Genomic DNA, 16,746 nt, shown 5'->3' with positions numbered 1-16,746 from the left:
AGTGACCTTGTGGAGCTCCCCCGAAAGGCTCAGGAGTTGGCAGCACGAAGAACACATGCATGAAGAGGTAATTAACAGGCAAAAAAAAATGGCTCTGATAGAATATCTTTTCAAGATGAGAGCCCCCAGACTCCCCTGCTGATTTCATGCAGGCAGATGACTGCGGTCATGACTCCCTCTGCTCCACAAAAGTGGAGGCTCATTCCCTGGAAAGAGGAAAACAGAAAATCTCGGAACTATGTGAAATGAAACACAACTGAGGGCGGGGATCCCACACTGAATACAGGGGACTGAGTGGAAGTTACCAAATGCTCTTCCCCTCTGGCCTTCCACAATCCTGCTGGCCAGACCTCACCCTCCAGGCAGAAGATCAGAAGATCCTTTTCTGGAGACCAAGCGGCTCAAGAGGGAAGGTTTAAAGATTCCGCCATTGGAGTTCCCTAGGAAACGGCCAGAACTCCACAGCCTACAGTCAAAAAAGCTACACCGTTAGGGCTTCCAATCAGCTTTTTATTGCCTCACTCCTCAATATGAGCGGTTGGCCACAGACCACCAGACATCTAAGGAAAGTCTCTAACATTAAAGACAAGAGAACAAGACAAAAAGAAAGGCAACTTAAGAGGCAACAGAACATGCAGAGAGAAGGAAATATGCTCATAAAACACTGATATCTTCAGAAAGATAAGAGAATACTATAAAAAGAAGAATCCAAGAATAACAATAACTCTTGTAAGTTAAAAATTTGACAACTAAAGAAAAAAACTCAACAAATGAACTGAAAATCCTTCCCAGAAAGTTTAAAAATAAAAGACAAAAGAGCTAGAAAATAGAAAAGGAGAGATTTTTAATTAGGCCAAACTAGTCAAGGAGGTATAACATCTTAAAAATAAGCAGAGTTCTAGGAAAACAGAAACCAAAGGGAAGAAATGCAAAGAAATAATTTCAGAAAATGTCCCAAAACTGAAAGAAATGATTTTCCAGGCTTAAAGGACCCAGCAACCACGCAACAGTACAGAGACTTTTAAAAAAGGCATATCACTGTGAAATTTTGGATTACTAGGGTCAAAGAAAAGATCCTAGATGATTCAAGAAAGAAAAACCAGGTCTCATACAAAGGCTTCAGACCTCCCAAAAGCCACAATAGAAACCAAACTTCTAAGGAGCAATGCCTTCAAACTTCTAAATGACTTCCAATCTAGAATTCTATATCCCAGCCAAGCTATCAATAAAAACAGAAATGAAAACTGGTTTCTTAAGAGTCTGACATTTACCTTGCATGCAACTTTTCTCATGAACAATGATTTGCCGCACCAAAATAAAGGAGTAAATCAAAAACAAAGAGGACTTGGAATCCAAGAAATAGGCGATCCAACAAGAGGTGAAAGAAAAGTCCCAGGAGAACTGGTATGCACTAAACATAAAGAACCACCAGTCCACATGAAGCAGCTCAAACACTGATAAAACCACAACAATACAGGGAGGGTAGGGAGGTGGGGAAAGTCCAGTATGGAATATTGGAAGATACTGAGGGGAGATGAGGGACAGGAGTGAAAGAAGGTTAAACCTCATCCTTGCGATAGAAGGATCCAGAATGGAGAAAGCACCAGTTTAAGCTTACTAGAAGTCCAGAGGTAAATAACAAAAGACTCAACCAGGAGTTGAAAGCAGATGCTTCTGGGAAGGGGGACACCAGGGAGTAAGACATATTGGGGAGGTGCCATTTTTCTAAAGAGACTGGTAGCACCATTTGATGCTTCAAATTATGCTCATATTCAACTTTGATTAAAAACTATAAATATAAAAAAGATTATAGAAATGAATCAAAATACCACCATCTTTGATAAAAGAAGAGTAAAACTGTTAAATATCACTGATTTAACCCAGACTTCCTCATCTTTAAAGATATTATACAAAACGAAAGGGCCACTGTTTTCCGTTGGTTAATACCTTCTGATTCTCTTCCACTTCAGTTCGAAGTTCTGAACTCACAGCTGTCTTTGTTATTGCTCTAAGGAAATAAAAACATGATCAGTGCTTGGCTTATTTGATAGAAACATCTATTTCCCTATATTTAAGTATGAAACAACACATTGCTCAATAAATTACAAAAAAACTGATGAAAAAAACCTTAAAGCTTTATAATTGATAAATATATTTCTCCTCTCAGATATCTGTATTTTTTTCATGATCACAAGACACAAAGCCAAGGGAAAGTCACAGTAGTAGCTGCATTTTAGTGCAAGTGCAGTTATTTTCAAGACCTTAGTTAAACGCATGTAATTCTCTTCCCATATAAGATCTCTGCAGTTCATGGGCTAAAGGATAACGTTAAATAAATCAAGGCAACAAACTGTTCATCCTGTTTAAGCACTTCCAATGGAGGCAGAATCCTGCAGGGGTATCTTCAACAGCAATGCTTGACTAAATGAGAATGTACCACATGATTGACAGATCCCGGCTGAGAAGGATTTTCTAAGACTAATCAAATAAACAAATTTATTTACAAGATATCTCATATCAGAAGTCAAAGCACTTCATTCAGTGACTCAGGAAAAAGACTATCATTTACACTTCTAAAAATTTGACTTTTGAAACAATTTTGCCTTGAATTTATGGGATGTGGAAGACCATTCCATGACTGAAAGCAATAGCAGAAAAGCTGCATTCAAAATCTGAACCCATCATTATGAACAAGTCAGCCTCTATAACTTGTTTCCTTCATCAAGATTGAGTAAGATGATATACATGAAACTCTTCAGTAAGAAAAACACCAGAGTCATGCCAGACCCTAGATTAGTTATGGCTGCGTATATTAGATTTTGTTAACTCATCTAATCCTGAAAGGTAGGTATTGTTATCACCATTGTACTGCTGATGAATGTGAGGTCATGTTTATTTGTGAAGTTCACTTGCCTGGCAGGCGGCAGTGCCAGGAACACAACCTAGACTGGGCTCCAACCACACAACGCAGCAACTGGTCACCTTCTCAGAAAGATAGTGTCATCAGCAGCACAGTGCTGGTGGGGAGAGGACTCTTAACTTCTTAAGAATTTTCATATTTGAATGGATTCACTTTACATATAAACATGAGGATGATTAGGTACATGTCTCAAAGCCTTCTCCCTCTAAATTACCTGGCTTTGGTAGGAAAATTTTGACTAAGATCCTTCATAATCACCAAAGCTAACTCAACAGGAGCAGCCAAGATTCGGGCAGCAGTCTGGAAACTTAGATCTGCAACAAGGCCAAATAAAAAGTAAAGTGTATTACTCTAACGCAGTGAGACATGGGGAAAAACACATTTATTTCCCACTATGTTCTTGGTAATTAAGAATGCCCTAGAATGTCACCACTTCAGAGAGTGCCCCATGGTTTAATGTCAGGTTTTATTCACTTCTGAGGCCCCTGGAGTGTTTATTGTAGCCATTCCTTGATCTTCCTGCATAAACACCTGGGCATACACCAACACACTTTGCACAGAGTAAGTCCATCCCAAATCCTGTTCCTTCTAAATTTACAACATGTCACCAAGTCTAGCAAAAGACATTGGTAAATTATGTTGTAGGAAAACCTTGATATATAGTTCTTTGGACCAGAAATGCACACATCCATCCTGCTATAATCACATGCCTTTAACATCTAACTGTTTAATAAATGTATACACACAGAAACAGAAAGATTAAGACACGCTTCTCTCTAGTATTACAAGCTTATACATCTGGTCACACAGAGAACGATCTGGCACTCATTTATAAATATGTATTACTTGAAAAGTGTTATTGCCTACAAAAGGACTTTCTTCCTTTCTTTTCTGATAAATCATAATAAATTACATGATCCTTAAAATCTATGAATAAATATAATTAAGTTCAAATTCTGGTTTTTAATATCATAAAATTTAGGCCTATGATTCCTCTATGCTTTTATCACCTTGCAACTGCCAAACTTTTAAAGGGGCCATTTCATTGGTGCTCTCCACAAGATGCTTTCTGAGTTCTTTCAACTGTCCCTTCAGGTCAGGGTGCAGGTCTCTGAAAGAAACATAACATCAGTCCTTTTCACGTGACTTCTCTTTCTCAAAGAACATATAGAAGTTGACTCCAATTTTATCTACATGATTTTCCCCTTTTAGTAAAATTTCCTATTATTATATTCCTACATTGTAGGAATTATACAAATTCCTACAATGTAGGAAAAAAAGTATACTTTTCTTTAAAAAGAAGTTAATATAGAAAAGTATAAGTTAATTTAAAAACCATAAATTTTACAGATCAAGCCATGACTCACTACAACAGTGACCCCTATGCTGGGGGAGGGAAAGGAGTGGGACTGAGAGCAGGGGACAGAGGGGATCTCACCTCTACCTGCTGTGTTTCACTAACCTTGTTTCTCTCTTTCTTTAAGTAAAAGAAGGCATTATGTTGTGGGGAGGAAACCCTTAGTAAATAGATCTTTGGTACAGAAAAGCAAGTAGGATAGCAACAATCAGCTCTGGGTGGTGAGTACATGGGTGTGTTATGCTAGTCTCCATCCTTTCCTGAATCTTTTTCATTTCTCAAAGTAAAACTGGAAATACACTGCTGCCAGTCCCAAAATGAATTACTTTCTGCTACACACTCACAAGTCCTTTAGTCACATGAATACAATTCAAGCTAACCAAGATTATTTGGTTTTGTTTAGTTTTACCTTCAAATATAGTACATTCTATTTCAAGTTAGTAAAACAGAAGTTATCAGAGGCAGAAATACATCATTTAGATCAGACAGACAGATGGAACAGAGTAATTCTGTTTTTAAATACTAGAAAATCAAAATTTCTTAAATGTAACATGCAGAAAGTAAAATTTTACTCAGATTCTTCACCTTCCAAGAACCAATTCCGGTTACTACCAACTCTTCTTCGTGATAAAAATATCTTAAAATGAGCCAATTACTTTAGACAGCTAAATAACTATTCTGAATGTCTAAAAGGAAAATGTCTTTATTATTCTGCATGCTACCTTTGTGCTAACTAAAGCTCATCTACAACATGAATATCAAAGGGATTCTGGAAACTTGAGTCCAAAAAAAAATGGAACCTGACTGCATACTAGTGAGGCCACAACTAGTGTTAAACACAAAGAAATGTACATGTGTGTAGGATGAAATCAACATGTGCACAGTAATTGAACATGGACTATGTACGTCATCTGTGCCAAACGGTTAATCTCGTTAAGTCTTTCATCAGCCAAATGTTAAAGTATATGAAACTGCACCTACACATACTAGTTCCATTAACAAAAACACACTGTGGATATCCTAATTAACATTTCCAGGTAAGGCAGAATTCAGGGCTCTGAACAATTATCAAGTTTTACCAGAAATAATTCCAACAGGGGAGAGTATAGCTCAGGGGGAGAGTATAGCTCAGTGGTAGAGCATGTGCTTGGCATGCACAAGGTCCTGGGTTCATTCCCATGTACCGCCGCCATTAAATGATTAATAAATAAATAAACCTAATTACCTCCACCCCCCCCAAAAAAAACCTACTAAAAAAAAGAAAAAGAAAGAATTGCAATAATTAAAATAACAGCCAAGAACACTTTTCAGCTATAAAATTCTGATGCTTTCATAAAAGTTACAGAATTTTCTTCAGAAAAACATTTCCTAGCCTCTTTCATATAAAGCAAATTCTAATAAAATGTGTTTCAACTGAACAGGCATAAAATCTACTACACCTCTTTTGCAATTTTTCAAACTAGTTTAGCGTAAGTAAATAGTCACGACCTCTCTAACTTAAAATACATTTGATTTTCTCAGGAAAGGACTGAGGGAATCAATCAGATTTCTCCTATTACAGAGATAAAAAAATGGCATGTAACTTTATACCATCAACTGCAAGACCCAGAAAAGGAAATCAATTTGAGCCATAAGCAGGCAGCCATGGTATCACGTCAGAATAATGTGCTTCAAAATTACCAGAAATCAGGGGGAGGGTATACCTCAGTTGTAGAGCACATGCTTAGCATGCACGAGGTCATGGGTTCAATACCCAGTACCTCCGTTAAATAAAAAAAAATAAGAATAAATAAGTAAATAAACCTAATTCCCCCCTTAAAAACAATTCATTGTATTTCTATACACTAGCAATAAACATACAGTAATGGAGTTAAACAATTCCATTTACAATAACATCAAAAGAATAAAATGCTTAGAAATAAGAAATGCAAGACTTGTACACTGAAAACCAAAAAAAAAAAAAATTAACAGAATTAATAAGAAATCATAAAGTGTCCTACAAACTTAAGTGGTCATCTATTCCTATAAGAATTTATATACAAAGTACTGTTGGGAGGTCTGTAACTCAGACAGTAATGAGAAAGACGATCTCACACAGCGAAGAAGCCTGGAGGTTTAAAGGGAATAAGATCATTTCCCAAAAGAATATACACACCTTAATTTTCCAAAGAGGAATCCTTGAACTTCATCAATAGGATCGTTTTCACCAATCACTGTGGTGTTCACTTCAGTTCCTACAAAAGCACAGCAAATACATGTCTAATCACTCAGATTAGAAATAAAAATATTAACTTCATGAAATTTGAAAATTGTAAAAAAAAAAAAAAAAAACAATTTGAAACACCTGAAATTGTAACAGCTTTGAAAACGTTGAATATCTCAACTAAAATTTTTGTAGTGGTAACAAACAGAATAAACGTGTTTTTGATAGAGCCTGTGTTCCTGGATAAAGTAAGAATGTGTTTTTCCTTAAACTCTGGAAAAATTTACATGTTAAATATTTCAAAATTAATATTTTTAAAATTATGAATGATAGTATTCAGTATCAAAATTCTGAGGAATTTGCAATGAGGCAACTTAATCCTAAATACAATTATTGAGAACAGAATGATGATGAGGTAGTAGGCTATCTTATCTTCATGCACCAAAACCAACCATTTCTACCTTGAAAACAAGCCCAAAAGACATAAAAAGATGGCACATAAAATTTGTTGAAATAATTCAAAATCCTAGAATATTAGAATAGGAAGTACCCCCAGTAAACTGTTCCAAGTGTAGAAAATAATAAAAAACATAAAATTGTTCGTTGATTATATGACAGTTTAAGATTTCACATCGGGTCACAAATTAATCACTATTTGTAAACTACTCATCATCAGTAACAACAGCTACTACTTACTGAACCTTTCTGTGCAAAAAACTTTGTTGAATTCTTTACCTATACATCTAATATTCTCCTTGCAAATACTTTAAGAGGCATATATCATCATCTGCACTCAACAGGGGATAAAATTAGGACCTAGAGAATTTGTCATCCAACTCAGATATAACAGTACCAGGATTCAAACACAGGTTCATCATACTCCCAAATCTATTCTCATCAAGGAAACAAATTCCTCTTTAACTCATATTTAAAGCCAAGAAAACACATTGGTCTTAATTTACAAATTCACCTTTCACCTGAGTATCATCCTTGGCCTTGTACTCAGTGCTCTTAATGGCCAATTCCACACCGTAGCCAGAGAGGTAAACAGGCTCCTTCCTGGGATTCTGCAAGCAGAGCAAGTATTCTATCATTACCTCCCCGTTCGTCCTGCCATTACTACCGCCTCGCTCTTTACGTCTCACAGCGTGCAGCGCGCGACCATGTTAATGCCACGGAGCCATCGCTGAGGGTTATTTATGCATCCAAAATACGCTTGAACTTCCATGGCAACCTTCAGATCGTGGATCGTGCCACAAGAGTGAGAACAGGAATTTCAAGGTAGAAACAAAACCAGACGAAGGGACGGCTAAGAGGGCAAAAGTAACCACACCAAGCGAACAAATGGAGAAGGCGACAACAAAGTTCCAGAATCTACACAGGGTTGAAAATCGGTAGGTTTCAAACCCAGAGTGCTTTGTTAGGACCATGTATACAGATACGTGTGTGTGTGTGCGTGTGTGCAAGCACATTTTTTTTATTGAATTTAAATGTTTTCAGGCAGGGTTTGGGCTGATCAAGTGTCACAGGTTCACCACTACCCTGAATAAGGAAGGCCCTTGAGACATTGGAATCTTTAATGCCAGCAATAGAGCCTGGAGGCAGGGTTAAAAATTGGATATTGAAAAATCTGTTTCTGCTCATACAAATTTTCATTTAAAATTTTTAATTTTATTTTTGCATGGACTTAGCATCCAATATTTACTGAGCTCATTATGACATAGAAATTTTAAAGGCTAAGAGTCTTTAGATATAAATATTTTAAATACTAAATATCACACAAGGTTTTAAAGGCTTAATTTTAAATCAATTCTGCCTGATTTCACCCCATTAGAAATCTTCCCCCTTCCATCAAATGAGAAGATTCCAAAAAGAAAAAGTTTGAAAAGGAACTGAATTCAAGAATCAGTTCCATACTATGATGACCATATTAAATCTGGACAAAATTAATTTATATGGTTTATTTTTAAAAAGAATGTAAACTTTACATAGCCATTTTTTAAGCATAATTGTTTTACATTTCTTCAGAAAGGCAAGCAAAGTACCTCCTATGTGCAAGTAACAGATCTGATGAAAGTATTACATTTCTCAAAAAAATAGTTCAAATCATTCTATAAAGGGGCAAATTATTAGCTTAAGTGCTAAGGCTATGCTAGGCAAATTAATATTTAAACCAGTTATAAAATGAATCAATACTTACAGATATATAATGTCTGAATACGTAATTGATTTTGCCTGCATTGCTTTCCGATATAAGTTGTTGGTGGAAACTATAAAATTCCTCAGAGCCAATCTCAGAGTAGAAAATAACCACCGGGCTTTCAGGATTAGATGAGGGGTATCTGTGATCTCCTTTGAACAATAAAGGTTTGGGTCTGAAAATAAATATTAAAAGCTTAAAGTTGTTAACTTAAAAAGTTTTTAAACATTAAAAACAGTACAAAATGTAGCTGCAGCAATGATAATGCAAGAAAGGATTATAAACATTTTAATATAGAGTATCACAATCACGAATAGTTTTCAGCTAGTAAGAATACTAACAGGTATGAGTTTTTATTTGTTCATAATTTAAAATAATAAATTTACATTATATACATACTAACTATAAAATGTATACTTTGACTAATAATTGTTACCAATTCCTAGAGAAGGGGGAAAAGCCAGGAAAAGGATATATATTTAGACCTCATAGTACTAAAGCTTTAGCAAATTATTCTACCATATAAACAGAATATAATGATCTCTTTATCTGAAAACCTAAGTGCAAATAATGCAAATAATGCAGAGATAACTCTAAGCATATAAGTTCCCAATTACAGCATCTTCCTCCTCTGTCATTTTTACTATTATGATCCTCCTACTAACAGATCTAACATTTAAGTTTTCCTCATAAATTTTAAAACCTTGCCCTCAAGAAAGTTTCTCTAAGAATGGCATCAAGATATTTATAGATCTTAATGCATAGACTTTATGATCTACCAATCCCTCTGAAGGAGGTACACCTACATGTACTAAGTGGCGGACGCTGTGCATAAAAATAAACCTACCTACCTGTATAAATTTATAACCACAGAAAAAAGTATAAAAGGATACATGCCAAACTATTCAAAATAGTAACCACCTCTCAGAAGAGGAGACATTACCACTTTTTTCTTTATAAAGGTCTGCAGTGCATTACTGTGGTAACAAATTAAACAAAGAATTTTTTAAGTCAGTCAATTTTGTTTCCCCACAGGGCACCACCATACCTCACCCCTCAGAAAGTTGAATGCTCACTGCACTTTTTGGTTACCACCCCAAGGAAGAAGCACTTGTGTCATTTGGTGGGCAGGGGACAGGTGCTGGGCAGATCAACTTACTAAAGAAGAATTTCCCCACCTAAAACACCTTTGGCACTTCTAGTACAGCAGAGCAACATCACAGAAAGATCACTGCTGTCCTCTGGATAACAGCATTAGAGGAAGTACAGAGGGGTTCCTGCCCTAGCCAGACAGCAAGACGTACCTGGTATATTTGTCCACCACAGGAGACCTACCTTTAAGCCAAAAAGCCAGCCCATCAAGTACCAATTTAATATTCAAATTAAGCTTGCAGTTACCTTAACGTCTTCCTTTGGCAGGGAAGGGTATAGCTCAGTGGTAGAGTGTGTGCTTAGCATGCACAAGGTCCTGGGTTCAATCCCCAGTACCTCCATTAAATAAATAAATAAATATATAAATACATAAACAAAGAAATAAACCTAATTACCATCCCCCCAAAAGGTCTCCTTTGTCTGAAACTAACACTATCCTGAGAGCTTCAATACACAGAATATTCTTTACTAAGCTGACGACAAAGCCTAAGTAATCTCTCTGATACAGTCAATACCAAACGACAATCATATTAAGTACTCTTACTATCTTCATTTCAAAATGAGATAAGGAAAGAAAGGTTATGCAATTTGCCTAAGTTCACAAAACTATTTTAAGTGATGGAGCTGGGATTAAAATAAATCTAGTCAGTCTGGTTCCAGAATTCATATTCTAAACCACTAGACCTCAGACTGTAAAACCCGTAAGAGAAACCAGAAGGCGGACTTGATATAGAAGAAAGCACAATGAATGCACAACATTTCAGTAAAGAAACACACAATCTACCTTTCGGAAGCTGTCAGGAGAAGAGTCTCAAGGGTATCAAAATGACAACTCTTCTTTCCATGCACCGAAAAAAATGAATTACATCCTTCTGGTGGAGGTTCGTCAGCTGCTATCTGTCATTTAAGACACAAGATGTTTTTGAAAATACTGTCTAACCAAAGATAAGATAAAGACATGAATATTCTAAGTAGGTAACAAAATAATAAAACAACATCAATAAAAGCAAAAATTAGTATCTACTGAGCATCCATTAAGTAACAGGAAATAAGAGCCTTACGTTTCACTGCTTTCCATGTATTGTCTCATCTATTTCCTCCCAATATCACCCCCCGAGGTAGGTGTTATTATCCCCAAAACAGAACTTCAAAATTCTATCTCAGAAGAAATCAACAGATATCCAGGGAATACAGTATGTACCTTTTAGAAACTAAGCTTACAAATGTCAACTGTATGTTCCAAAGTATAACAATGCAGCCGAATTAAGTATACTATGCAGACAAATGTGAAGCCTCTCCCTGAAATAGGAAGAACGACACTGAATTTTAAAAAGCAACTGGGCCTAAAAAAAGAGTAGATGGAAAGGCTGTGAAATTATTCAAGGAGCACAGGAAGATATTCAAAGGAAAGGCTTAAGGAGATATGAGTTTATGTTTGGACTGAAATGCGTGAACACCAAGGCATAATGAGACAAGTTCATCTGCAACTTCATCGAGGGGCGCACTGAGCAGCATGAGGGTGAAGAGAGCGACAGAACATAAAATTAATGGAAGAGGGAGCCATGCCAACCTCTAAAAGTTAAGGAGAACTAATGTCACATCAAATTGAGCAGAAAAAGACTCAGTGTCAAATCCCATACAAAGCTATTGTAAGAAAAGGGGTGGGGGGTGGGCAGAGAACAGAATGACACTCTTATGCTTATACATGAGTGCTGTACAGGAGAAATTTCTGCAAGGACAGAAATCTACGTCTGCACTGCCCAGCAGGGTGGCCACTGGCTACAGGTGACTATTGAGCACCTGAAATGTAGCTAACGCAACTGAAGAGCTCAGTTTCTCATTTCGTCTAACTTTAATTGGTTTAAATTTAAACAACCACACATGGCCAGTGGCTACCATACTGGACAGCACAGCGACAGTCAATGAAACCATGTCAGAAACACACAGCTAGAAGACAGACAAAATGTAACCCACTGCAGGGGAGGGAAATAGCTCAGTGGTAGAGAGCACACTTAGTATGCACAAGGTCCTGTGTTCAATCCCCAGCACCTCCATTAAAATTTTAAAAATTAACAAATAAATCTAATTACTTCTCCCATCCCCCCCAAAAATTAAAAATTTAAATTAAAAAGTAACAATTTCAAACAAATTAAAATATATTAAGAAAATTATATAAGATGTAGAGAAAAACCTAAGTCAGAATTAGAGAAATTCAGAAATGAGATGACAGACTAAAGAAAAAAATCAGAAGTAAAACAAAAATCATTTTAGAAATGAAAACTAAACTAGAAGGAGTACCAAAAAAACAAAAACAAAAAAATGAAAAAAAAAAGTAATGACTTAAGAGAAAGAGAAGATGAATGGAGGAAAAAAATTTTTAATTGAAGAGAAATAAAGAAAAGAAAGATTCAAAGGAAAGTGACAGATAACAAAGCTGAGCAAAGAAAATTCACTATATGGATGATATGAATTCCAAAATAAGGGACAGAACAAACTATAGTAAGTTCTTAAGAAACTTTTCTTGGAATAAAAAAAATGATGTGAAACTCTGTATTAAAAGAGCATACTGTATACCTAAAAATACTGAGCCAGGACAATCACTGGTAAGCTTTATTCTAGTAAATTATGACTTTAAAGAAAAAGAAAAAAATCCTTTTCGGTGCTAGACAAAAAAAGCAAGAGACTTTTAATGGAAAGGAACTCCTATTATCTTCACATTTTCGGTAGGACAACTTCGTGCTAAAAGAAAATGAGACAGTATGTTTAAGATAGTCAAGGAAAGAATATATATCCCAAGGATTTTATATCCAGACTATTACATAAACAAGCAAAAACTGAGGAAATACTGCTCCCATTAACCTTTCCTGAGAAATCTTACTGGTAAACAAGTGTCAGAAAAGCCAACTGACTAAAGATATTTGGCAAAAGGACCAGTGGTGAGTATTAAAGATACAAATTATTTATAAAACAAAGACTAAATGAGGCTAAAGGGGAGACAGTATAATAAGAAACGTCTAAGCTCTGTGTAGAATACACTCATTTTTTAAAATGGGGGGAGGAATGACAGAGTTGACTAGGCCAAAAGAAAAAATTTTAACTGTTTTCAGTAACATAGTTGTGGCCACAGTATGACCGTTATTAAGGCTACTATGTATGTGACGTGGATAAAACAACTGAGTAACCATGAGATAGTCCAATTCCATCGTCCTTTATATCCTTGAGAACTAAGATCTCGATGTGGAAGAAAAGAAATGTATGTGTAACATACAAACTAAGTGATCTTCAATTTGAATTCAACGCATCAGAAAGAACTCACGCAGTATTTCATCTTACATGGCTTTGTATATTTTGTCTTTAGATATATTGGTAGTTATTTCCTATCTCCACCTACGTAGGAGGCCTAAGAACAATGACCAACCCATTAGCAATGATGCCTAGAGGACTATGCTCTTAAAATACCATTTCTCCTCACACACACAAAAACAAAAACAAAACAAAAACAAAAACAAAAACCAAAACAAAAACAAAAACCAAAACTTCAGTGAGCCTCTTAGCAAAACAGTTGATTGCAAATCTAGGACCAGAGATGTACAAAATGAACCTGAAACTTATTATACCAGATAGCAAGGAATCAATCAAAGACTAGTAGAGTGGCATCAAAAGACCTCGATAGAAGATTCATACTTTCAGATTTATCGACTTAGTACAAACCTAGAGCAATCAGAACAGTGTTGTACTGGCTTAAGTACAGACATATAAACTAATGGACTAGAGCAGAGCCCAGAAAGAAACCCTCACATATATGATCAATTGATTTTCAACAAGTGTGCCAAGACCCACCAACGGAGAAAGGACAGTCTTTCAACAAACGGTGCTGGGAAAAGTGAGTATCTACATAAAAAAGAATGAAGCTGGACCCTTACTCTATACCATATACAAAAATTAACTCAAAATGGATCCAAGACCCAAAGTTTAAGAACTAGTATTACACTACGGAACTCTTAAAAAAAACATAGGGGAAAAGCTTCCTGACAATGGATTTGGTAATGATTTCATGGATAGAACACCAAAATCACAGGCAACAAAAAGTAGGAAAGAAACATATAAACTGGATTTCATCAAAATTAAAACCTTTGTGTATCAACAGACACCATCAACATCAAACTGAATGATGAAAAGCTGGGTTATTTCGGGGGTTTTGGTGTTGGTTTGTAGGAGTTCTTTATATACTCTGGGTATTAATCACTTTTCAGATATGTGCTTTCCAACTAATTTTTCATTGTGTGGGTTCTTAGGTACTTTATTCTTTGTGATGCGATGGTAAATGAGATTGTTTCCTTAATTTCCCTTTCTGATATTTTGTTGTTAGTGTATAGAAATGCAACAGATTTCTGTATATTAATTTCATATCCTGCAAGTTTACAGAATTCATTAATGAGCTCTTGTGGTTTTCTGGTGGCAATTTTAGAATTTTCTGTGGATAATATTATCTCATCTCCAACAGTGACAGTTTTCCTTCTTCCTTTCCAATTAGGGTTCCTTTTATTTCTTTTTCTTCTCTCACTGCTGTGGCTAGGACTTTCAAAACTATGTTGCATAAAAGTGGTGCTGGGAAAACTGAACAGGTACCTGTAAAAGAATGAAATTAGAACATTCTCTAGCACTATATACAAAAATCAACTCAAAATGGATGAAAGACCTAAATATAAGACAGAATACTACAAAATTTCTGGAGGAAAACATAGGCAGAACATTCTGTCATAAATCGCAGCAGTATTTTTCTCAATCTGTCTCCTAAAATAATGGAAATAAAAGCAAAAATAAACAAATATGACCAAATTAAACTTAAAAGCTCTTGCACAGCAAAGGAAACCATCAACAAAACAAAAAGACAACCTACAGAATGGGAGAAAATACTTGCAAATGATACGATCGACAAGAGATTAATTTCCAAAATATACAAACAGTTCATACAGCTCAATAGCAAATCAATCAATCAATAAAACAACTCAATCAAAAAGTGGGCAGAAAACCTAAACAGACATTTCTCCAAAGAAGATAATCCAGATGGCCAACAGGCGCATGAAAATATACTCAACATCGCTAATTATTAGAGAAGTGCAAATCAAAACTACCATGAGGTATCATCTCACATTGGTCAGAATGGCCAGCATTAAAAAATCTACAAATAATAAATGCTGGAGAGAGTGTGGAGAAAAGGGAACCCTCCTACACTGTTGGTGGGAATGTAAATTGGTGCAGCCACTATGGGGGACAGTATGGAGGCTCCTTAAGAAACTAAAAATAGACTTACCATATGACCTAGCTACCTCACTCCTGAGCAAACATTTGGAAAAGATGAAAACTCTAATTCGAAAAGATAACATGCACCCAACGTTCATACAATAGCCAAGACATGGAAGTAACCTAAATATATGCTGACAGATGAATGGATAAAGAAGACGTGGTGTGTATATATACACACACACACACACACACACACACACACACACACACACACACACACAATAGAATATTACTCAGCCATAAAAAACAATGAAATAATGCCATTTGCAGCAACATGGTTGGACCCAGAGATTATCATACTAAGTGAAGTAAGTCAGACAGAGAAAGAAAAATACCATATAATATCATATAATACCACTTATATGTGGAATCTTAAAAAATGACACAAATGAACTTATTTATAAAACAGAAATAGACTCACAGACATAAAAAACAACCTTATGGTTATCAAAGGGGAAGGGGTGGCGGATAAATAAGGAGTTTGGGATTAACATATACACACTATTATTTTAAATTAGATAAACAACAATGCTCTTCTGCTGTAGGACAGGGAACTATATTCAATATTTTGTCATAACCTATAATGGAAAAGAATCTGAAGAATATATATATATGTATAACTGAATTACTATGCTGTATACCAGAAAGTAACACAACATTATAAATCAACTATACTTCCAATTTTTTTTTAAAGTGTGTTTACAGAGAAATGTATTAATCCAGTAAATGCAGTGTTGGTGGCTTAGTTAAGTGCTATACAGTAATTTTCATTTTTATTGTTTTAAAATTTATACTAAGGGGGAGGGTATAGCTCTAGAGTTAGAGTGCATGCTGACTGAGCATGTACAAGGTCCTGTGGTTCAATCCCCAGTATCTCCATTAAGAAATAAATAAGCAAACCTAACTACCTCCGCTCAAAACAAACAAAAAAAGTGCAAAAAAAAATTTATACTAATAACCTATGAAAACATACTATTAAAAATGAAAAAATTCAAAATATTTTAGAATAAACATAAGAAGTTCCCATTCACTAAAGATAATCTGTGTAAACAGTTTGCATTCTTTGGGGGCTTTTTAAAAATGCATTTTAAAATATTTACTTTTTGCAGGAGTGGGTATAGCTCAGTGGTAGAGCATATGCTTAACATGCACAAGGTCTTGGGTTCAACCCCCAGTACCTCCATTAAAAAAAAAAAAAAATACACACACACACACACTCATATAGAAAGAAACAAAGAATTTACTTTTTGACTTTGAGTTTTACTACATATGTACAAAGGCCTCCCTTACTCCATGAATTTAAATAAAATAATCATATACTTTCTCCTTACACAGGGTGACCAGAAGTTCTGGAAGCGTAAGTATACATAATAAATGGCTTTTTGACATTGTGTTACAATAAATACATTCAGTGACATTATGATATGTTCAACATGTTTTCCCTTATTAGTGCTACATAGTTCAATGCACTACAAATTTGCAGCAAATGTGGTACATTAACATGGAATTTCCACATGTCCCTGCACATGCATCTGTGATACACTGATTTTTTTCTCCAATTTTCACTGGCTAAACCTGTGCCTGTAGCATATCTCAGAAGATGTCAT

The 16,746-nt window shown here is 35.5% G+C and overlaps 1 protein-coding gene across 1 annotated transcript in view; it reads right to left on the bottom strand.

The window, feature by feature from the left end:
• UGGT1 (UDP-glucose glycoprotein glucosyltransferase 1) overlaps positions 1 to 16,746 on the bottom strand; it is a 106,398-nt gene that overhangs the window by 72,743 nt on the left and 16,909 nt on the right. Inside the window, 7 exon segments of the mRNA XM_032479242.1 lie at positions 1,948 to 2,008; positions 3,135 to 3,234; positions 3,931 to 4,031; positions 6,433 to 6,511; positions 7,451 to 7,547; positions 8,681 to 8,855; positions 10,617 to 10,729. Of these exon segments, the coding sequence (XP_032335133.1) occupies positions 1,948 to 2,008; positions 3,135 to 3,234; positions 3,931 to 4,031; positions 6,433 to 6,511; positions 7,451 to 7,547; positions 8,681 to 8,855; positions 10,617 to 10,729 (726 nt within the window).

This window comes from Camelus ferus, chromosome 5 (assembly GCF_009834535.1).
Source record: "Camelus ferus isolate YT-003-E chromosome 5, BCGSAC_Cfer_1.0, whole genome shotgun sequence".
Taxonomy (NCBI): domain Eukaryota; kingdom Metazoa; phylum Chordata; class Mammalia; order Artiodactyla; family Camelidae; genus Camelus; species Camelus ferus.
Note: the sequence above shows the minus strand (reverse complement) of the source record. Positions and strands in the feature narration are given on the sequence as shown.